Genomic DNA, 23,785 nt, shown 5'->3' with positions numbered 1-23,785 from the left:
CGATCATATTTTACACTGATACACATGATGTGATGATTACTAAACTGACTTTCGGATCATATTTTACACTGATACACATGATGTGATGATTACTAAACTGACTTTAGGATCATATTTTACACTGATACACATGATGTGATGATTACTAAACTGACTTTCGGATCATATTTTACACTGATACACATGATGTGATGATTACTAAACTGACTTTAGGATCATATTTTACACTGATACACATGATGCGATGAATACTAAACTGACTTTAGGATCATATTTTACACTGATACACATGATGTGATGATTACTAAACTGACTTTACGATCATATTTTACACTGATACACATGATGTGATGATTACTAAACTGACTTTAGGATCATATTTTACACTGATACACATGATGATTACTAAACTGACTAGGATATTAACACTGATACACATGATGATTACTAAACTGACTTTAGGATCATATTTTACACTGATACACATGATGCGATGAATACTAAACTGACTTTACGATCATATTTTACACTGATACACATGATGTGATGATTACTAAACTGACTTTACGATCATATTTTACACTGATACACATGATGTGATGATTACTAAACTGACTTTCGGATCATATTTTACACTGATACACATGATGTGATGATTACTAAACTGACTTTAGGATCATATTTTACACTGATACACATGATGTGATGATTACTAAACTGACTTTCGGATCATATTTTACACTGATACACATGATGTGATGATTACTAAACTGACTTTAGGATCATATTTTACACTGATACACATGATGCGATGAATACTAAACTGACTTTACGATCATATTTTACACTGATACACATGATGTGATGATTACTAAACTGACTTTACGATCATATTTTACACTGATACACATGATGTGATGATTACTAAACTGACTTTACGATCATATTTTACACTGATACACATGATGATTACTAAACTGACTTTAGGATATTAACACTGATACACATGATGATTACTAAACTGACTTTAGGATCATATTTTACACTGATACACATGATGCGATGAATACTAAACTGACTTTACGATCATATTTTACACTGATACACATGATGTGATGATTACTAAACCGACTTTACGATCATATTTTACACTGATACACATGATGTGATGATTACTAAACACATTTTAATCTAAAGCTCTGAAATTGCTTTTACAGTACAAAGGTACAAAAGCCAAAGGCATTTTTTTCCCAGATTTTCCTCCCATTTTCTCCCCAATTGCACTTTGCCAATTCCCCCTGCTGTCCCAGTCATTGCTCCACCCCCTCTGCCGATCTGGGGAGAGTTGTATGCTTCCTTCGATACACGTGCAGTTGCCAGCTGCTTCTTTTCACCTGACAGCGAGGAGTTTCACCAGCTGGACGTAGAGAGTAGGAGGATCACTCTATTCCCCCATGCAGTTCCCCTCACCCCCAGGCAGGCGCCCAGACCGACCAGAGGACACATACACAAATCCGGTTTGCACCCGCAGACATGGCCAATTGTGCCTGTATTGGGCGCCCAACCAAGCCGGAGCTAACACGGGGAGGAATCTTCCACTCACTCACAAGCCAATAAAACCAATAAGAAGGAAAATGAATACAAAATGTTTGTTTTTCTCTACTTAGAAACAATTTCCATCAAGAATAAATCGAATGAAACAGACTTTTTTTCCTGACAGGTCACAGCAACATTTAGGCAATGCTGCTCCATGTAAGTGAGACAAAATGATTTTGTTTACTTACTTGAAATTGAAGTGCTGCAATATCTGAAGTGTTTTTTGTTTTTTGTTTGTTTTTACAGTGGTAAGTACAGTAGTGTCTTTACATGTAAACATCCTCTAAGAACCAGCTTGCTTTCCTCTGAGGAGCTGTTGTAGTGTAACTTCAGCTCTGTTGAACAGCACCCTTCAGTGGCTCTGAGGTATCTGATTGAGTCCATCCATGTGGAGAGCTATTGAATCAAAAGAGTAAACCTCAAGGACATGGTCCACCACACACACACACACACACACACACACACACACACACACACACACACACACACACACACACACACACACACACACACACACACACACACACACACACACACACACACACACACACACACACACACACACACATCTACCAGGAGGAGGCTCACAAAAAGAAGTGTGCACACACAACGGTGGCACACACAAACTCACAACACACACAAAACACATGCGCACACAAACACACAAAGATGCACACACACACACACACACACACACACACACACACACACACACACACACAGTAGCATAACATAATAATAATAATAATTAGGTGGGTGGGAGTCACCAGAGGCCCCACAATACGATATTATGTTACTGTGATTTTAAACATTTTGTGATATGATGAATCTTGTGATGATTGCAAATTATTACCCAAAGGAAAACTCATAGGTAGGACACAGGGAATCATCAGAGGCCCCACAACACGATATTTTCACAATACTTAATTCATGATATGATATTGTTGTGATTTTAAAAGGTACTACTTGGCGTTACTTGGCGTCCGTGTATCGATACAATATTAAAGCATTCGACTACTGAATTTTAGTAGTCATCGACTACTCCCAAAATGTAGTGGACTAGTCAATTTGTCACGCGCGATATATCATATTTTGGGGACCAACCTGGGCTTATGTGAAATAGCAGAGTCCTGATTGGCTCTGAGAGGCTGTTTACAAATGAGCCGCTAAACCCCAGCAACTTGTCTGAGCTGGTTGACTGCAGTAACAACATAGACCAGAGTCTTTCCCTCTCTAAGTACCTTCATTTCTGTTTAGTAAACATGGCATCATGTAGAAAATGATTGTTCAATATTAGAAATGTACAATTGAATTGTTTGTTAGAGTTATTTCGCCGATAGGCAGCACTCCTGATTGGTCTCCACTCATGGACACCTCGTGCTACAAACGGACACACATGCCACATATAGAAGTGGCTGCACTGCTTAGAAAACAAACAGATTCTAACTCAGAGAGAGAGATTTTTCCGCTGGTTTCAAAGAAGCAGCAAAGACAGAGACAGAGAACTGGGGGATGTGGGCCCCCCCCCCCCCAGAACACACACACACACACACACACACTACAGGAGACATGTAGCGGCGGGCTGCACACGGCGGGCTTGGGCGGCTACACCTCTCAAGTGGTTAATTAAATGAGTCCAGGCGCACAGCTACACCACACAACGCTTGGTTTACCATAAACAATGTGGTTAAAGCACATCGCGGGCCAGCCAGAATGCAGAGTTGGAAAAAATAATTCCAATCACCATGGAGATGTGAGGAGAGAGAGAGGTCTGAATACAGATAGGGATGGGAGAGAGAGAGGTCTGAATACAGATAGGGATGTCATTATTACTTTTTGATTCAGTATTTTCATAATGACTGTCATTATACGCCGGGCCCTGATTGAATTCCATTTTGTTAGTGAGGTTTTGTGGCGAGCGGCATAATTATCACTTAAGTGATATTAAGATTTGCGCGGAACATTTTCATGGTCAGAGCCTCTTTGAAAAAGGACACGCTCGTCTTTGAATTGAACAAGGAATAAAAGCAGAAGAAAGTGAATGTTCTATGGCTGTAGTTGGAATTAGTTCTGACAGATTATAAAAGGGGCCAGTGTAAGACCATAATCAAACACCCTTTACTTCCATTTTCTTTTATCAATTTTGAGTCTGAATATTACACATCAGAAAGTGTCCATTTAACAAGGATCTGAATGAAGTGCATAATTTTTGTGACTTAAACTTAAACATACATAAAAGCTTACTGATAATCCACATAAGTATCAGTTTCAATTGGCCACATGGGAAACTAAAATGTGGTCATCAACTCATATAAAATGAGTGAAAACATTGGGTTACATCATGGGTAATCAGTGGTACTGTATATTTCACTTACAGCATGTTAAATTTAAGAATTGATTTAATGTGGGCAGACATAAAAAAGATCATCAAAAGGCCTTTTATTGGAAGATGGAAGGTATTAAAAGACTCATCATCACGATTTCCTTTTTGGATCCAATAAGAAAATCCTGAAGACTCCAACATACAGTATGACATATACGGTAAGTCCAATGGGAATCAGATGTAGTTTGGAACCAATTATTTGGGATCATATATACACAGGATCCATCACTGCCAATGCTGCTAGTCTGTCTTCATGCCTGGTTGGGGCCTGTTTGTGGGGGAGGGGAACTGGGGGGAATAGCATGATCCTCCCTCGCGCTACGTCCTGCTGGTGAAACGCCTCGCTGTCAGGTGAAAAGAAGCGGCTGGCGACTACACATGTATCAGAGGAAGCATGTGCTAGTCTACAACTCTCCCCAGAGTGGCAGAGGGGGTGGAACAACATCAGGACAGCGAGGGCAATTGTGACAGCTGCTGGTATTTCGACCCACATGTAGGCGGAGGTCATTTTTCCGTTTTTATGCCTCCGCCGGCGATAGCCAGGCCGGAGGCATTATGGATCCGGGTTGTCCGTCCGTACGTCCTGTATGTCCGTACGTCCGTACGATGTTTGTTAACGCGATATCTGAGGAACGCCTTGACGGAATTTCATCAAATTTGCCTCAAACATCGACTTAGACTCAAGGATGAACTGATTAGATTTTGGTGGTCAAAGGTCAAAGGTCAAGGTCACTGTGACCTCTCAAACGCCATTTTCCAGCTTGTTAACACGATATCTCACTAATGCCTTGACGGAATTTCATCAAATTTGCCTCAAACATCGACTTAGACTCAAGGATGATCTGATTAGATTTTGGTGGTCAAAGGTCAAAGGTCAAGGTCACTGTGACCTCTCGAACGTCATTTTCAAGCTTCTTAACGCGATATCTCAGGAATGCCTTGACGGAATTTCATCAAATTTGCCTCAAACATTGACTTGGACTCAAGGATGAACTGATTAGGTTTTCGTGGTCAAAGGTCAAGGTCACTGTGACCTCACGAATGCCATTCCCAAGTTCATTAAAGCGATATCTCAAGAACAGCTTGATGGAATTTCGGCCAATTTGGCTCAAACGTCGACTTGGGCGCAAGGATGAAAGGATTACATTTTGGTGATCAAAGGTCAAGGTCACTGTGACCTCTCCAACGCCATTTTCAAGCTTGTTAACGCAATATCTCAGGAATGCCTTGATGGAATTTCATCAAATTTGCCTCAAGGATGAACTGATTACATTTTGGTGGTCAAACTTCAAGGTCACTGTGACCTCACGAACGCCATTCCCAAGTTGGTTAACGCAATATCTCAAGAACGGCTTGATAGAATTTCTTCTGATTTGGCTCAAACATCGACTTGGACGCAAGGATGAACTGATTCCATTTTGGTTATCAAAGGTCAAGGTCACTGTGACCTCTCAAATGCCATTTTCAAGCTTGTTAACGCGATATCTCAGGAATGTCTTGATGGAATTTCTTCGAATTTGCCTCAAGCGTCCACTTGGACTCAAGGATGAACTGATTACATTTTGGTGGTCAAAGTTCAAGGTCACTGTGACCTCACACACCCAATTTCCAAGCTCTGTAACGCAACATCACAGGAGCGCCTTGGCGGAATTTCTTCCAATTTGCCTCAAATGGCGATTGGACTCAAGAATTAACTAATGGTGGAGGCATAAGTCTGCGTTGCGGTCGTTCTAGTTTACAGATTATGAAAATGCAGATTGTAAACTTTCAAATGTTGTGTCACACATTATAATCTGAAAAAGAATGAAGGGAGATATGGTTATTTGAATGTTCACACTCCTAAAAGCCACATTCAGAGATAACGGCCCTCAAAGTTGGAGAAGCTTTTCACACCTAGGTAAGGGGGGACTGTACAACAAGGACTTTTAATTGAACAAGATACACTTATTTACTGATTCTAAAACGGTTGCATTTTATGTGGAATGGATAGTTCAGTGGTAAGCGCTGTCGCCTCACAGCTAGAAGGTCCTGGGTTCGATTCCCACCTGGGACGCTGTGGGCGCTGGAGTTGTGACCCCCCCCATATCTTCAGTGCCCACTGCCCAGGTGGGCTATCTCGTCGAAAGGGCCTTTCTGTGTGGAGTTTGCATGTTCTCCCCGTACCCCCCAGGGGGTTCCTCCGTACATAATAGTAGTGTGTTCGTATGACAATAAAAGACGGGCTGCCGTCTGAAATCGTGTTTTTAAAACATAAACTTTTCTCATTTTCTGGGAATTACAATTGGCCTACATGTATTCCCTTCCTCTGGGGTGTTATTGGCCAAGTGTAATTGGCGACAACACGGGTGGAGGGTGGGGGGGGGGGGGTAAAATTTGGATGGGAATCTGCAAGCAGGTAATGAGTGTTTCCCTCCTCTCCATGTGCACTGTTGTTCTGTTGATCTGTTTGAAGTAGTCTGGGGCCATTAGTGAGGCTTCGGGACCTGGGGGAGTGACCAATGCGCAATGGCAGGAACCGGATACGTGTGCGCCAGAAAAAATCTTCTGTGTAGCTAATGTTAGTTAGCTAGAGCCTGATAACATGAGGTGACTAAAAAAGTTACATAGTACATAAAACAAAGCATTAATGCAAATATGCCATCGCCGCCACCATCACCTGACACACCTCCGGTCAAAATGCTGAAAGATGTGACAAGATGAAAGAGGTATAGCCTACACAACTCCAATCAGCGTTTCAACCACTCGCCAACCCCCCCGGCTTCTCTCTGATGACGCGGAAGTGAATTGAAAAGATATAGTTCCTCGAATGGCCACTAGGCGTCGGGGGCAGTAGGCATTCTCCCCATGTTAAAATGCCCGACTTTGTAACAGGATTAAACATCTTTCCAGTGAGGGGCAAAACACAGTTTTGGTCTATATAGCTGATTTCACCTTTTCACAACAACTGTAGGGGGGTCATTTGTTATATAACTCGCCTGTTTGGAGTAAAATAGATGATAGAAAAGGGGGTGATTGACAGATCGCCTGTCCAGTGATCGTGCAGCTTGCCGATCACGGACCAATAGCAGGCGGAGCTGCTGCTCTGGGAAACCCCCATCTCACGTGAGGTGCAGAAGGACTCAACCCATTCCCTCCCACTCTGCTGATGAAAAATCAAGATGGCGGCGGCCAACGTTTCAACTCCAAACGGGAGACCAAGATCAATGGGATAGCTCTAAATTATTTAGGTCAGTGATTTCAACGGGGAATGATACAAATGTGGCACACATCCGGGTTCCTGCAGGTTTCTCTGAAGCTGGGCGGGGTCTAGGGTGGAAAAATGCAGAGAGGTGTAATTGTGAGGTGAGGTGTAATCTTCTCCTTGGGAAGAGCCTGGTGACGCGAGGTTAGTTTTAAGTCATGTCAAAATCCTGCAAAAATTTCATCTGAAATCCTAAACAACTGCTGCAAGTGTGAGGAATTCCCATTGGATTGTACTTTATTTTGGGATTTATCCGAGGAGTTTTCAGCAAGGGGGAACATCGCCACTTGAGTGGACTGAGTTGATACACACAGATACACACAACCCCCCCCCCCCCCCCACACACACACACACACACACTCTACGCTTGTGCACGCACGCACGCACTCTCTCTCTCTCTCTCTCTCACACACACACACACACACACACACACACACACACACACACACACACACACACACACACACACACACACACACACACACACACACACACACACACACACACACACACACACACACAGAAGAATGTTACCACTGTTTCTCTGTGATTCCAACTCTCTCTCCTTCCCCCTCCCTCTTTCCCCCTCTCTCTCTCCCTCCCCCTCACTCTTTCTCCCTCTCTCTCCCCCCTCTCTCTCCCTCCCCCTCTCAATCTTTCTCCCTCTCTCTCCCCCCTCTCTCTCCCTCCCTGTCTCTCCCTCTCTCTCTCCCTCTCGCAGTAGCAGGCGGGCCTCCAGCCATACCAATGCGTTCAGTGAAGGGGATTTGGCGGCGGCCTAATCAATCACTGACAGATTAGCTGCAGAGCCACTTCCACAGCCATTAAAGCAGGACAAATGCAGAATTGCAACTGAACAAGTTGGAGTTTTTAAGCCAACACCGGGACTTCCTGGTTATTTGTCAAAGTCACCGCCGCTGAGCCGCATGAGTGGCTGCGCGAGTGTGTGGGGGGCTCGGAGGCAAGCCGGCCAGGCGTGCACGGAGAGTGTGTGTCTGTGTGTGTGTGTGTGTGTGTGTGTGTGTGCGCGTATGAGTGAGAGAGAGAGAGAGAGAGAGAGAGAGAGAGGGAGGGATGACTAGAGGAGAGAGAGGGCGAGGGAGATAGAAGCAAGAGAGAGTTATTGTTAGTGAGTGTGCTTCTCTTGCAGCTGTGTTCTTATGCTTCCAGTTGTGTGTGTGCATGTGCACGTGTGTGTGTGTGTGTGTGTGTGTGTGTGTGTGTGTGCATGTATGTGTGCATGTGCATGTGCATGTGTACGTGCATCTGCGTGTGTGTGTGTGTGTGTGTATGCATGTCTGTGTGTGCATGTGCCTGTGTGTGCGTGCGTGCGTGAGTGTGTGTGTGTGTGTGTGTTTGTGTGCGTCCGTACACACGCCGTGGGCCGCGTCGTGCTCGGCCCACTGGAGCTTACAGTAAATCACATTCCCTTTATTGCCAAATTTAGCAGCTTCTGCTCAATAGGCTCTGTTCAAATGGGCGGCGTGTCCCGTCAGGGCGTTAGTCTGGGCTCATACAGGAAGGCCACACTCGCCTCTCATGTGTGTGTGTGTGTGTGTGTGTGTGTGTGTGTGTGTGTGTGTGTGTGTGTGTGTGTGTGTGTGTGTGTGTGTGTGCGTCTGCGTGCGCACGCGTGTGTGTTTGTGTATGTGTGGAAGGATTGGACACACACTCGCCTCTGAGACACAGCAAAGACCACTCATCTGCTCAGGCCCGATTCCACAACAAAATGACTTAGGGTGCATCTGGATTTAGTGGGTGCTCTAGTAGCGACAGCCATGAAAAGTAGTGTAGGTGTTATTATGGGTCCTGAGCGTGATCCCCGATGAACAGGTGAGATCAAGTTTTGAAAAATGGTCTCACCACAATGAAACGACGACTACTACTAACATGATCACATTAATACAATTGGGCTCATTGAATCCACAAGAGTCTCAGGGTTCCAGTCATAACCAATTTATGCAATTCCAAGATGGTTTACAGTAGGGGGGACTCCAGTATGCAGAACTATTCAAATAGAATAGGCGAAAATAATACATTTGTACTGCATGCAAAAAAATTCATGTTTTTGTGTGTGTGCAGTGTGCACCAAAAACGACATGGGATTAGCATAAAGTGGGCATGTCTTTAAAGGGGAGACTCGTGGCTCCCCATATAACCCATTCTCATTTAGATATCTTGAGGTGAGAGGTCAAGGGACCACTTTGAAAAACTGGCCATGCCAGTTTTTCCCTCGCCAAAATGTAGCGTTATTATTCCGCCCCTTTCCCGACAAGATAGAAGGACATGGTTGGTACCAATGGATGCCTTACAGTAGGTCTTCTAGTTCTACATGACACCAGTATCTTCACTCTAGCTTTAAAAATGAGCCCAGTCCGGCCTCTGAAAAACACTAATAGCCAACTGATTGTGCACAATATTAAACTGAGGGTGCAATGCATGCTCTTGCACCCCCATAGAACTGGGCCTGCATCTGCTCTTGCAGTTTCCTTGATTATTTTCTCCTAGTCTTTATCTGAACGCAGCGCACCTCCAAACACAGCCTGGGATTCTATAATCTCCCATTTTTCTCCCCCTGGATTTCCTGCTTTGAGATTTTCTCACCATTGTTGCCCATACAGTGGTGCTTTGTTTCTATCATTTGATACAGAAGACACCAAGAAATACGCTATCATCACTTTCATAGACACTATTACCAAGGGAGTGGGGCCTATTCTAAATGTATTGTACACTTTAAAGAATGGATATTATCCTATAAGCTTCCTGCTTTAGTCAAATTGCATCTGACATTGTTGCGTCTTTGAAGGCATCACAGGTTAAGTGCTGATAATTATTTGTAAGGGATGAATGAAAAATAGAAAAAATTGTCTGGAAGGAGGCACATCAAAGCGTGGGATTTGTTGCATGTTTTTCCTCTTATATTGTGAATATGGAACGTGCTCGTTTAGAGGTTTGATTAGCGTGACATTCAATGAAAGTCCTTTCTCGCTATACAAATTAATTTTTAGTGAAACATTGCTTTGTTTTTGTGCAAATTCCATATTTATTTTCCATATCTAAAAAAAGTATATATAAATATGAGGTCCAGTAATTTAATAAATAACACATGAAGCAGTAACATTAATGCAAGTATTATTGTTTTCTCCCCTTTTTGTTGATGATTAGGAATAGTTATTTTTTTCTTTTTAAAAAATGACAAAAAAAAGTGCAGTGGTGAAGAGATGAGGGGCGACACTGAAGTCTGCAGGCAGTGGTGCAATCAATCCCAAATCAATCAAATCAATCCCAAAATATGGAGACTAACCTACGTCTCGTTTTGAAGATCCATTTGAGCGTCAATAGGATCGATACCAGTTTCAGTTTCTCTTTTCCATGTTGTATCCATTTCACTGTGTCAGCATAGCAGCATTCAACTCAACTGCAAAACCACTGTTGGCCAACTGAAAAGTCACCCAGAGTTCCCCCCCCCCCCCCCCCCCCTCTCTATTCTATTCAATTCAAGGAGCTTTACTGGCATGATATACATGTACATGTGTTGCCAAAGCATAGATACAAACAAATGAGATAGAAATAAAGTAAAATAAAACAAAACAAACTGCATATTAGATATATAGATTCATCACATAGAATATTTCTGGACAGTAATAAACAACAATAATAGTGATTATAAAAAAGCTTCATTCATAACACTTTTCTTTACAAAGTGCAACATAAATGAATTCAGATTTAGTCTACTGATGATGCATTCACCTCATAAATCATGACACACTGCTCTCCCCCACATGAAAGTACATAAGCCGCATTGAAATAATAAAAAGTATCTGTATCGATATTGTTGATTCTGGCCGTGTATGACTTGGTATCGGATCAAAGCCAAATTGTGCGGGATCGCCCACCTCTAGCCCGCAGGCAGTGTAGTTGAAATCATCAGCTGGTCATGTGACTGAGAGTCCCCCACCCCCCCCACACACACACCCTGACCCTGGGAGAGGATGGAGGAAAAAACACCTCTACCCACACAGGAGGAGGGATTGTATTTGTAGGAGTGTATGTGTGTGTGTGTGTATGTGTGGGTGTGTGGGGGGGTGTATATGTTTGTGACTGTGTCCTTGTGCGTATGTGTGTACATGCTTTTGTGTTTTGAGGTAGTGTGTGTGGGTATTGTGTGTGTGTGTGTGTGTGTGTGTGTGTGTGTGTGTGTGTGTGTGTGTGTGTGTGTGTGTGTGTGTGTGTGTGTGTGTCTGTGTGTGTGTGTGTGTGTGTGTGTGTGCGTGTGTGCGCGCACACACACACACACACACACACACACACACACGTGAGCACTGTTTTAGGCCCAGTCTTCTTCCACCCCCCTCCTATTCAATTAAGAGCTTAAGCTCATTAGTGGCAGACTTACATCATTACCTCTCCAATGGCTAATGAGTTAAAATCTATTTAGATTTATGTTGCCGTTAAATCACTTCTACCATTCACACACACACACACACACACACACACACACACACACACACACACACACACACACAAATTGTGGCGGGCACAAATCAGATAAACATTGTTAGAAAATTAAGCTAACAATTCATTGAAGCATTACTTGTATTCTACACAAGATGCATTTGACATATCAATGTGAAAGCCTTTTTAAAGTAACACACCTGAATTGCCTTCAGTATGCAAATCAAATACTAAAAGGACATTCTTACTAGTATGTATATATAACTTAGCCTATCACAAAGCTCTGTTTTCATTACCTATAGACTTAAACACTACCGTAAATTCCGGACTATAAGACGCACCGGTCTATAAGCCGCGGGACCAAAATTGACTATTTTTTTCTTCTATAAGCCGCACCGGTCTATAAGCCGCGGGTGTTTTGATGTTTAATTACCATATGAAAGGGTTCGTGCACAGAGAGGAATGTCGGGAAAGAGATCGCTGTTTGGGGAAGCTCCCATTTATTAACATTTCAACAAAACAAAACAAAAGTCAGGTCACTAATCCCCAGACAAAATCACACAACAATAGGCTATATGTGCAGCAAACCTGTAACCAGAGAAGTCAAGTCACTAATCCTCGTCTTCCTCTTCTTCCTGCGTACTGAAACCACCAAAGTCCTCATCTTCAGTGTCGGAAACGAACAGGTTCAGGGTGGCTTCGTCAACCACTCTCCTCTCTCCTTCATTGTCACTCAAAACCAACGAACTCCTCTTCGTCACTGTCGGCATCGAACAGCCTCTGAAGCCTCTGACGGCCCTCAGCGCCAGCTGTGGCGTCGTCATCCTCTTCATCCCGCAGCAGTCCAGCGTTTTGGAACCCGTTGGTGATTGTGGATGTTTTCACACTCCTATAATATTCCGTGCTGAGACAGTTCCTCCTGCTGCACCGTCCAACGCCTCACCATTGACTCATCGATGCCCAGGTTACGCGCGGCTGCTGTTTCCCTCTTTTAATGCGAGATTGACTGCTTTCAACTTGAAAGCTGCGTCTGCGTACCTTCCCCATGGTAAGTGAGAGTGTTGCTTCTACTGCTCGTTCTCATGCTGTCGAGAACGAGCAAAGCTTTTTTTTGGTGAAAGAATCCTCCAGGGCGCTTCTTGTTAACAGTCCGAGTGAGTGGCAGGTCGAACGTCAAAGGCACTTCATCCATATTTATGATCTGCTCCGGTTCGATGGAATATTCCTTGATCTTCCTTTGTGTGAATTCGCCGAAGTTTGTGATTTTCTCCTGGTAGTCGGGGGAGGGAGTTGATGGCCGAGTGGCCGTTTGCTTACCGTAATTACCATATGTAAGTGGTCAGGCACAGAGGGGATTGTCGGGAAAGAGAATGGCTGTTTGAGGAAGCTCCCATTTACCGTATTACCGTAACATTTCAACAAAACAACATAACACAACACCACCGTTGTTTATTTTTACAGTGCACACAGTGTCCGCGGTGTGGTGAAAAGAGGGCAAGAGAGGAAATTAAAACAGAAGTGGATTTATAGTTAGAAAGAGTGCTAAAAAAGAGAGATTTTATTTGTATTTTTTTTTTTTTTTCTGAAAAAATCCATAGATAAGACGCACCGTTATATAAGCCGCAGGGGCCAAAAAACGGGAAAAAAGCCGCGGCTTATAGTCCGGAATTTACGGTAATTGAAGGTTTTCTCTAATTACTAACGAATAATTGACACTGCACTGCGAAAAGAACAACAATTCTTTTATAAAGCGATTACATTGTGATTAGTTGATTTTTCAATCAATTTTAATTATGCTAACAAACTCTTGATTGCATCGCAGCCTTGATAAATCTAATGAATTGATGGAATTGTAAAGAAAAACAATTCATTATGGACAATTGGGAGTGAAAGGTGGAGTTGAGCTAATGCAGGCTATAGCTTGTGGCCCTTACAATGGAGAAGACACAATGCTCCTGTATCCATTGGGATAAACACAAATCCACATTTTATACATATCCTGGTTGTTTACTCAGTGATGTCATGTTTGACTCAAGGAGAGAGAGAGTGAGAGAGTGTGTGTGTGTGTGTGTGTGTGTGTGTGTGTGTGTGTGTGTGTGTGTGTGTGTGTGTGAGTGTGAGTGTGAGTGTGAGTGTGAGTGTGAGTGTGAGTGTGAGTGTGTGTGCGTGTGCGTGTGCGTGTGCGCGTGTGTGTGTGTGTGTGTGCGCTTGCGCGCGCATGCGTGTGTGTGTGTGTGTGTGTGTGTGTGTGTGTGTGTGTGTGTGTGTGGGTGCACCTATAGCTGACTGACCTGTAAGCAGCACTGCAACTGGACCTCATGAAAGCCCATTGCCTCATGGCAGGATGCAATCAGTTGACCCCCTAGGTGTGTGTAAGGGAGAGGTGGTTGAGAGCGGTGGGGAGAAAGAGAGAGATGGAGAGAGAGAATCCACACACCAATTACTTTTCCATGCCTTCTCAAATCAGAATTTTCTCAACTTTCATCAATTCCACCATGAATTTTATTTACCCCATTACTAAAAGACACAGACATCTCCCTGTTCAGCTCAAATGAATGACATTAATTTCTGTATAAAGATAAACAACATGGCGTGTGTTATCAAAGCATGCAGCATCTGGGGGTGATTAGACATAATGAACTGACAGTTACTCCATCTTTGATGTCTTGTTTAAATATGGTCTCCCTGCTGATGCTTTGATAACGTGCTAACTGGGACATTTTCATTCTAATTAGGGCTCCAATTGCTAATTCCACATTGGTGCTATAATTATCACTGGGAGATACAGCCAGCGAGTGTCGCACGGAGGTGGAGTGAGGGAGGGAGTGTGGGAGGGAGGGAGGGAGGGGTATTACAGTAATGCCCTACTGCCCCTCCATTGCCCCTGGTACAGTATACTGACTGTAATGGTGAAATATCCATTAGTCTTTTGTCTCATCAACATGTCAACAACATGGTAAAGACTACAGCAGCGGCTCCCAACTGTTTCCCCCTCATGGCCCACTTGAAAATCTAAAAAATGTGTGCGGCCCACATCCTACCGTAAATATTACGGAGGCCAAATACCGTAATACCTTCTCAGAGCACTTTTTATTTTAACGATAAAAAGAGCTGTCCATCAGCACCACACAGAAAGCAGAAACTAAAACGGATTTTTAATTTCTAAATCTCCATGTCTGCATTAGGCTTATTAACGAATAATTGATTACAAAATAAATAACGATAGCATTCAACAATGGATAAATGCATTATTATTTTTTTCACCGATTTTTTATCCCATTTTTATCCCCCATTAGTGCTAATTTAATTTATTTATCCTGGTTGCTACTCCACCCTCTGCCGATCTGGGGAGAGCCAAAACTGGCTCCATGCTTCCTCCGAGACATGGGCAGTTAGCCAGCCGCTTCTTTTCACCTGACAGAGGAAGCTTCACCGGTAGGACATAGCACGTGGGAGGTTCACGCTATTCCAACCAGTTCCCCTCCCTCTGAACAGGCGCCCTTAATGACCAGAGGAGGAACCACATTAGCAACCAGGATATTGCATGTTTTGGTGAAGGGGTTGCTATATGAAGGAAACCCCCGGGAGGCACGGGGAGAACATGCAAACTCTACACAGAAAGGCCCTTTTGACGACCCCACCCAGGCGGTGGGCACTCGAGGACATGCGGACGGGCACGCATTCCTTCAGCGCTCACAGCGTCCCAGGTGGGAATCGAACCCAGGACCTTCGAGCTGTGAGGCGACAGCGCTTATCACTGCACCACCGTACCCCCCGGATAAATGCATTCTAATACATAATAATAATTTAAAAAACATCATGAAGATCGTAATGTTTTGCAAATGATTTGGCGGCCCACTTGCAATACCTTTGCGACCCACCAGTGGGCCCCGGCCAACATACAGGTTGGGAATGGCTGAACTACAGTATGGCAAAGTCCCTGCATCTAGAACTTCCGGTAACACTTTACAATAACGTACACAAAGAATGTAGTAGTTACTAGTAGTACTGGTAGTAGTAGTAGTTAATGAATAATCATCATTAGTCAATCACTAGTTAATCATAGTTAATGAGTAGGTCATTAGTTAATGATTAGTATCTAAGTTCCTGAGTAGAGTAGTTAATGATTACTTAATGATTAGTCGGTCAGTTCCATGAGTAGAGTAGTTAATCGTTTGTTAATGATTAATAAATGTCCGTTTGTGAATATATTAAATAATCATTAGTTAATCATTAGTTAAGGTCACATTGTGAGTATAGTAGTTAATCATTAGTTCATGATTATTTGTTAGTTCCTTAGTAGAGTAATTACTCATTAGTCAATGGTCAGTTTGTGAGTATATAGTTAATTGTTAGTTACTCATTACTTAATTATTACCTGTCCATTAGTTACTAGTTTTGTGTACCCTATTGTAAAGCGGTGCATCATACTCAGTAGTTTACGAGTAGGCTACTGAATCATTACTTAATTATTACCTGTACATTGGTTACTCTTTTGTGTACCCTATTGTAAAGTGGTGCATCATACTGAGTAGTTTATGAGTACTTAATAATTACCTGTCCATTAGTTACTCTTTTTGTGTATCCTAATATAAAGTGAAACATCATTATACGTAATAAATTCAAGACATACTATGGATCTGTAGAGCTGGAGACCAAGTATTATAGTTCTGAAGGTATATTCCACCCAAATACTACTTTGAGTCCAAGTACTTATAGTTTTGAAGGTATATTCTGTGCTTTAAAACACAAGTACTTAGAGAGAAGTAGCATTTGGCTGAAACATACGGTACCTAAGTACTTGGACATGAAGTAGTATTTGGATGGAATATACCTTTAAAACTATAAGTATTTAGAGAGAAGGTAGTATTTGGGTGGGATATATCTTCAAAACTATAAGTACTTGAACAGAAAGTAGTATGTGGATATAATACTTAGTCTGAGGCTCTACAGATCCATAGTACTGCTCTACCGAATAATAGGCTGGTTAGCTCAGATGGTAGAGAACCACACTTACAATTTAACAATCTTGGGGCTGAGGGTTCAAATCTCTTTTCTTACAGTTGATATGCATTGGAAACAAATGAAGCTATCTTACAGTACCTCCTATTTGGCACATGCTTCAGATTATGTAAAGAAAGTCAGGATTCATGACAGTAATGGATATGTTTTGCCCTCACTGGTCCTGAATAAATGCTTGCTGGTGTGACTTTATAGCCATATGGCCTCCAAATTGATTTCTGGCAATTTGTCCTTGATGTAGCTCTCCATTAGCCTATTTTAAAAAAAAGTACAAAATCAAATTTGAACTCACTTAGACTAAGCCATGGCCGCGGTGCCCACTCTGCCAGCCTGGCCATCCCCAATTGACGCCCATAATAACCTTATGGGCAATAATTGGATTTTTTTTTAGTCTTTCTTTTTCATTCTTTTTCTTTTTTTCTCTCTCTCTCTCTCTCCTCCATTGGACGCATGCGCAGTGGGGAGCGTACTGGTCAGTCTGTAAGCAGCTGTTCTGTTCAGGCAGGGTTGGTTGGTGAAATTCCAACATGGCAGTGGCTGTGGTCAGTGCTTCCTGCGTTCACTTGGGATGGTTTCAGCTCGCACGCAGCCCGGCTTAACCCTCACCAACGGCGCATTCCTCGGCACAAGTCCTCGCCTGGATCGATGCTCCCCTAAAGCCTACCCCCAGAGAGCTCGACCTGTCGCAACAAAAACAGGTAAGCAAGGCAAGGATAGTCCTGCCTGGGATCCGCTGCGTCTGCAATTAGACAGAGTGGTCAAAGCCAGCAGCGCGTCTGTCTGTCTGTCTGGCTGTCTGTGTGTGTGGACGAGACCAACGATCACAGAGAGAGGCTAGGGCGCTCTATTTAGGCGGTGTGCATGGACAGTTTCTCATTTCACAAGTTCCCTCAAATGCAAACGATACCTGAGAGCGAATTACGCACGTTTTTAATGTGATTTCTTTTGAAAGAGCGCACCTGCGTCTCGGCTAAATCGCATGGGCATGTATAGGCTGCACTGTATGGTGCCCCGCGTCTGTGTGCAGTAGTCGGCTATAGAACCACATGGGGATAAATAAGACCCAACTTGCATGTATAGGATAGGAGAGCGTTTTTCTTTTGCCCAGTCGGCTGTGGTGATACGGTTACAACAAGTTGCCTATGCATGCTTGGTAAGCGCGGATACAATGTCACAGCAGTAGCCTACCTACCGCACCATGTATTTTTTAGAAGCGCTGCTTCTTGGACATTTGAGGGCGTCATCATCAACACATATAACTTCACTGCGGGCGTCATCCCCAAACAGCCCCTCTCTCCTCTCATCTGCACTGGCCACCACACCAGTTGATTTTTGCATGGCTGGACTGGAGGGTCCTCTCCTCACCTTCCCTCACATCCACTTTCTAATGATATGCATGTAGGTTAGATAGAGGCAGGCTATCCTATTGAGTTGCCCGCATTTCAGACGAGGCTGAAATCCGATGAGATGCTGAAGGAAGGGCACAAGTGTACTTGTCTTGTAATGTAAAGCGAGCTGTCTGTGTGTTTTGGGGGAATTCCTCCTATTCTAGCAGCAGTTAATGCCGATGCTCTCCTCTCCTCTTCCTCTCCCCGCTACAGCACGACATGATCAGCAGCAGCAGCGTCTATGGTAGGTTGTTTTTTCCATCAACTTCTTTCTGCCCTACATGGGGGCTTTATTGGCTATATTGTGGGCTGTAAAAACTGAGATGATGGCAGGCTGCCTATTATATGAAAAACAAGCAAAGAAAAATCTCCATTTGTCAGTCTTTTTATATTAAAACATTGTCAGCTTAAATTAATCATTTTCTTTTATTATTTTTACAATATATATTTCTTTAATATAAGTAGGCTATTAGAATTTCAACTGCCATGGTTGTTTTTTTGTCTTTATATTTTCCTCATATTCAGAGGAAAAACAACGCAGAAGGCTGCACAGTTGTCATGCAGTTGTGCACCTTTCATAGACCAAACATATTTACACGACTGCCTCAGTGCACCTGCAACAGCCACACCAACATGCCTACTTATTATGACTTTATTATTATAATAACTTATTGGTGACCATAATGTGCTTTCCACAGTATAGTTTTAGATTGCAGGGTTTCTAACTTACAGCCCTAACATTTTTATTTAAACTTTAATTAAAGCTGCAAGTCTCTATTTTACCAGATTGTTTAAAAAAGCAGGTCTATATGGATTAATAAGGCGGATATGTGACAGCAGTTGGCCATTGTTTGCTCATTTCGGTTGTGTTTTAACACACACACACACACACACACACACACACACACACACACACTGCAGAGTTTGTCGATTCAAACATAAAAAATGCATTCAGCCAAATTCACTAATGATTTCATGAACAGGATCATGTGAATGTAATGTGATTGGTTGTGGGTGAATTAGGCCTCAATCAGCGTAAAGTGAAAATGCATATTTATGATCATGATTTTTATTAGTTGTGCCTCATTGCATTACATTGTGCTTTACACTGAAGGTGCAATGACTAATATCTATTAAAGCGATGCTATGAGGGAATCATGAATTAACATTAACAACACGAATGAACATTAACATTATTCTTCCTATTTTGCTAGAAGAATACATTTTGCATCGTTGTTAGAGGATATGATTCAAAATGTTTTAGTTTTGAGTGGGACAGTGACGGATAACATCCAAATTTAAAGTGTGATTTGTATAGGCTACTTTAAAAAATATTTTATTTAGGCTGCGTTCCGTGTGAGTTGTTTGGCTGTCATTACTGGAACTGTGCGGTGAATTTCTCAAGTCAGCCCTTCACATTCATTTAGAACAATTGGCGGATTGTTGATATTCAAAATAGCCATCCCACCCTGATACAACTGCAAATGCTGCAGATAGTTTCCTAATGAATAATCACATTATAAAGCAGATAGTGAAACTTCTCTGTGTCAAGGGTGAGTTCCACCATCGCACATTCTCCGTTTTTGTATCAATTATTAGTGAGGACTCAACCTTTCACCTTTGACCGCTCTCTCTCTTCTCTCTCTCTTCTCCCTCTCTCTCTCTCTATGTCTCTCATTCAAGTCTCATAGGGTTCACACACGTCTATTTCCTTTAATTTGCGGTTTTCTCACTTTCTCTCCTGCTGATGTGCTTGTTTGTGTGTACATTGTGATTATACATACTGGCCATGCATTTATTGCATTATAGCCTAATCATGTTTGCATGCACATTTGTGTGTATAGGTGGGTTTGTGTGTGTGTGTGTGTGTGTGTGTGTGTGTGTGTGTGTGTGTGTGTGTGTGTGTGTGTGTGTGTGTGTGTGTGTGTGTGTGTGTGTGCGTGTGCGTGTGCGTGTGCGTGTGCGTGTGTGTGCATTCACAAACTTAAGATTTAATGAAAAGATATGTTAGAACTTCACATCAAAAGCTTCCTTTTTGAATATTTTATTGTTGACATAGTCATTATTTTGTGCTAATATTATAAGAATATATAGATGAGCGTATATTTACAGTACATAGCAGGTAATTAGTGAAATCCATCATTTTTCCAGCAATGTAATGTCAAATTTTATTTGTTTATAACTTGTCTACCAACTGACTGACTGCAGATTCTATTTGTGATTTTGATTTGTGACTTTATTGGCCACCTTAGAGCTATTTTGAAAGACATCATTGAAGGGAGTCTTCTGCAGCCATCTGTTTGCTTCATCGCTGTTATGATTTTCTGTGTGAAATAATAACATTGTTGAAGATGGATAGCGGAATGGTTGGGATGGATGGCATGGGTGATGGGAGGTGCAAGTTAGTGTATTTGCGTGTGCGTGTGTATGCAGTATGTGTGTGTGTGTGTGTGTATGTGTGTGTGTGTGTGTGTTTTAGGGGTGTGCCATATCGTGTCATTTACGATAATACCGGTACAATTCATATTCATATCGTCAACAAATATTCATATCATGATAATGGCAATATTCTGACTTGTGACATACTGTAATGATGTCACACTGTTACCTGTGTGACGGGAGTGACTTGTGACTGTGGAAGTGGTTTGGTTATAAAAGAGCATGTACAACAAACCACGGTAATGTTTGAAGGCATATTTGATTATTTGAAGGCAAACTCTTGATGCTGACATATACAACTATAACGCTTATTTTGTTGCAATTGTATGTTCTTGGAGTATCAAACATTTTTCTGTATTTTCTCATATCGTCAACAATATCATTATCGCAGAAATTAGGTCTGGGCAATATCAATATTATATTGATATCATGATATGAGACTACTGTAGATATCGTCTTAGATTATGGATGGCATAGTAAGTATTGTCTTTTCTTGATTTTAAAGGCTGCATTACAGTAAAGTGATGTCATTTTCTGAACTTACCAGACTGGTTTGTAGCTGTTCTATTATTTGCCTTGTTTTTTTCCACATTTAGTCATGATATCCACATTACGGATGATTCTTTATCAAAAATCTCATGTGTAAATAAATATTTTGTGAAAGCACCAATAGTCATTCTTCAAATATCATCGCAATATCGATATTGAGGTATTTGGTAAAAAAACAAAAACGTGATATTTGAGTTTGCCAATATCGCCCAGCCCTAGTAGCAGAAATACCCTGAAATATCATCTTATTTTATGTGCGTGTGTGTATGAACGCCTTATAGTAGGTTATGTGTGCAATCTAAATAATGTAACTCCTCGGAGGTGTTTATTTCTCCAGCTTGTTTGCTAGCGTCCTGCGTTTGAGCTGTGTTCTCTGTGTGAGCGCGTTGCAGTGACAGTAGCAATAATCCCCTCTCATTATACACGTAACGTATCGCCTCACATCTCCAGCTAATAGGGACAGAGAGAGCAGAGAGAAGAGGAAATAGAAGAAAACTGCTTTACAAACAGGGAGCCCTTTACACTTGCCTTCTATTTATCTAAATACCCACTCTTCCTCAAATGAATAGAGAGAGTCGGCATTGGCGCGAGGGTGGCTAAGCTAGTCCCAGTGGGCCCGTATAAATACATTCTCCTGACACTTTCTATCAGTCTGTAATGTTTAGCATTAAGGCCTGTTTTACCAGACTCTGGAGCCAGCCGCGCACCAGCCAGCCCGCCCCACGGGACATTGTGCCCAAGACGCTAGATGTAAGGAGATGGGCAGAGAGATAGAGGGGATATTGTTCTTTTTGAGATATACTGAGAGAGAGACAGATGTTTGTTAGTCTCTCTCTGGCGCGTCCATATCAGTGGATTTCTCCTGACAAAGGGGCCCCTTCAAAATGAAACGAGACGCAGGCAGGGTTGTCATCTTTTAGCAAATATGTTAAGTGTTGTCTTTTGTGGCTCTCGGCTCGCGGAGCGGCGAGACCCCCCACAGGAGCCCAACGCATGCAAATACAACAAATCCCTCTCGGACCTGTCTGTCTATTTCACTCTCTCTCTCTCTCTCTCTCTCTTCCTCCCTCTCTCCCTCTCTCTCTCTCTCTCTCTCTCTCCCTCCCTCTCTCTCTCTCTCTTCTCATCTTTCTGTCCCTCCCTTCCTCCCGTTTTTCCATGTTTGCTCGACAGTACATCAGCCTGTCTTGTCTCCTCGCTGCCTCTCATCTATTTCACTCTGTCCACTCTCCCTCTCTCTCTATCTCTCTCCCTCTCTTCTCTCTCCCTCTCTTCTCTCTCTCTCTCTTCTCTCTCTCGGGCCAGTGTGTCAGCTAGCTGTAGCGAGGGCTGTGTGTATGTGTAGTCTTTGTGTGTTTCTCTGCACACTCGCTGACAGCCCCTCCTCGCCGATCTAAGTGATCCTCCTCCCGGAGATGGCGGGCAGCTGTCGGGTAGCAGCGCCGCGCGCGCCGGCCCGGGGCCCGCGAGACGCGCTTCGCCGTAGATGAGCGGACGCCAATCCTTAAAATCCTTGACACCTCTTGCTCTGCTACACACACACTCCCACCCTCTACACCCCCCACACCCCCCCAACACACACACACACACACACACACACACACACACACACACACACACACACACACACACACACACACACACACACACAGTTGCTCTTCCTCAGAATTGGAAGGAGCTTACTGGCTGTTTTTTATTTTTATTTATTTTTTCAAATGTTTTTTTCTTTTACCATTGCTGTTTTGATTGACAGTTGCTGGCTGATTTTTTGGGGTATTGTCTTTTGCTCCCCCTTTCAAAACGCACAGCACAGATCCTGTTGCAATTGAAGTCGACCTTTCTCTCAAACACACACGTCATCCTCACACACACACACACACACACACACACACACACACACACACACACACACACACACACACACACACACACACACACACACACACACACACACAAACACCGATTTATATTCATTCTTGTCTGTCTGCCCCCATGTCTTTCTCCCAGTGCTGTCTGGTTATTATCCAGTCAAAATCTGATGGGTGTACTTAAGGCGAGGAGGATCCATAGAAGACAGACTCTTAGAGTTACAGCTTACAACTGGAGAGCCAGCTGTAAGCCGTGATATGTAATACCACCATCATGGTTTTTATGTATTCTGGCACCCTGATAATACGTGACACTTGAAAAACCAGTTGTGTTTGATAAGATTTGTGTGGATATCTATTTTCTCGTGAGAATTAAGTCAATACACAAGATGTGATGGAGGGAAATAAAATAGACTGATAGATATCCAACCAAGATAAGATATCATAAAATATCCATGTTAAAATATGTTTAAATAAGAGCAATTCTGGAGTTATATTCTTAAATCCGTGGTAAATTATGTAACCACACGTTCACATAAGAAAAAAAGCAGAGGAAAAAATGAAATTGAAGTGTGAAGTGTGAATGCAAGATGAAAACAGATGACACAGTTTTAGAAGTGGGTCACCTAACCCTAAGCACTAACCCAGAGAGGCGGACTACAGCAGATCCAGGGTCAGTTAAGGTCCAGTTAACGGAGCCTTGAAGGGGACGGCATTTTCCAGACTTCCAGAGGAGATGTTCTGCTAAATTCATTTCCATGTTAATTCCAGCATTAAACACATTATCTCAATTTCTTTGAACTCAGAACCCCCCCCCCCCCCCCCCCTGTTTGAAGTTCCCCCT

General features: G+C 42.7%; 1 protein-coding gene across 1 annotated transcript in view; it reads left to right on the top strand.

The window, feature by feature from the left end:
* Positions 1-18,304: 18,304 nt before the first annotated feature.
* Positions 18,305-23,785, top strand: part of LOC310773702 (fidgetin-like) — a gene marked incomplete at both ends in the record, with an annotated part of 48,615 nt that continues 43,134 nt past the window's right edge. The window contains one exon of the mRNA XM_083633633.1: positions 18,305-18,329. Coding sequence (XP_083489759.1) covers positions 18,305-18,329 — 25 coding nt within the window. The remainder of the gene's footprint in view (positions 18,330-23,785) is intronic.

The sequence above is a fragment of the Poromitra crassiceps genome (assembly GCF_964638095.1).
Source record: "Poromitra crassiceps genome assembly, chromosome: 3".
Taxonomy (NCBI): Eukaryota; Metazoa; Chordata; class Actinopteri; order Beryciformes; family Melamphaidae; genus Poromitra; species Poromitra crassiceps.
This window is presented reverse-complemented; position numbering and strand designations above follow the sequence as displayed.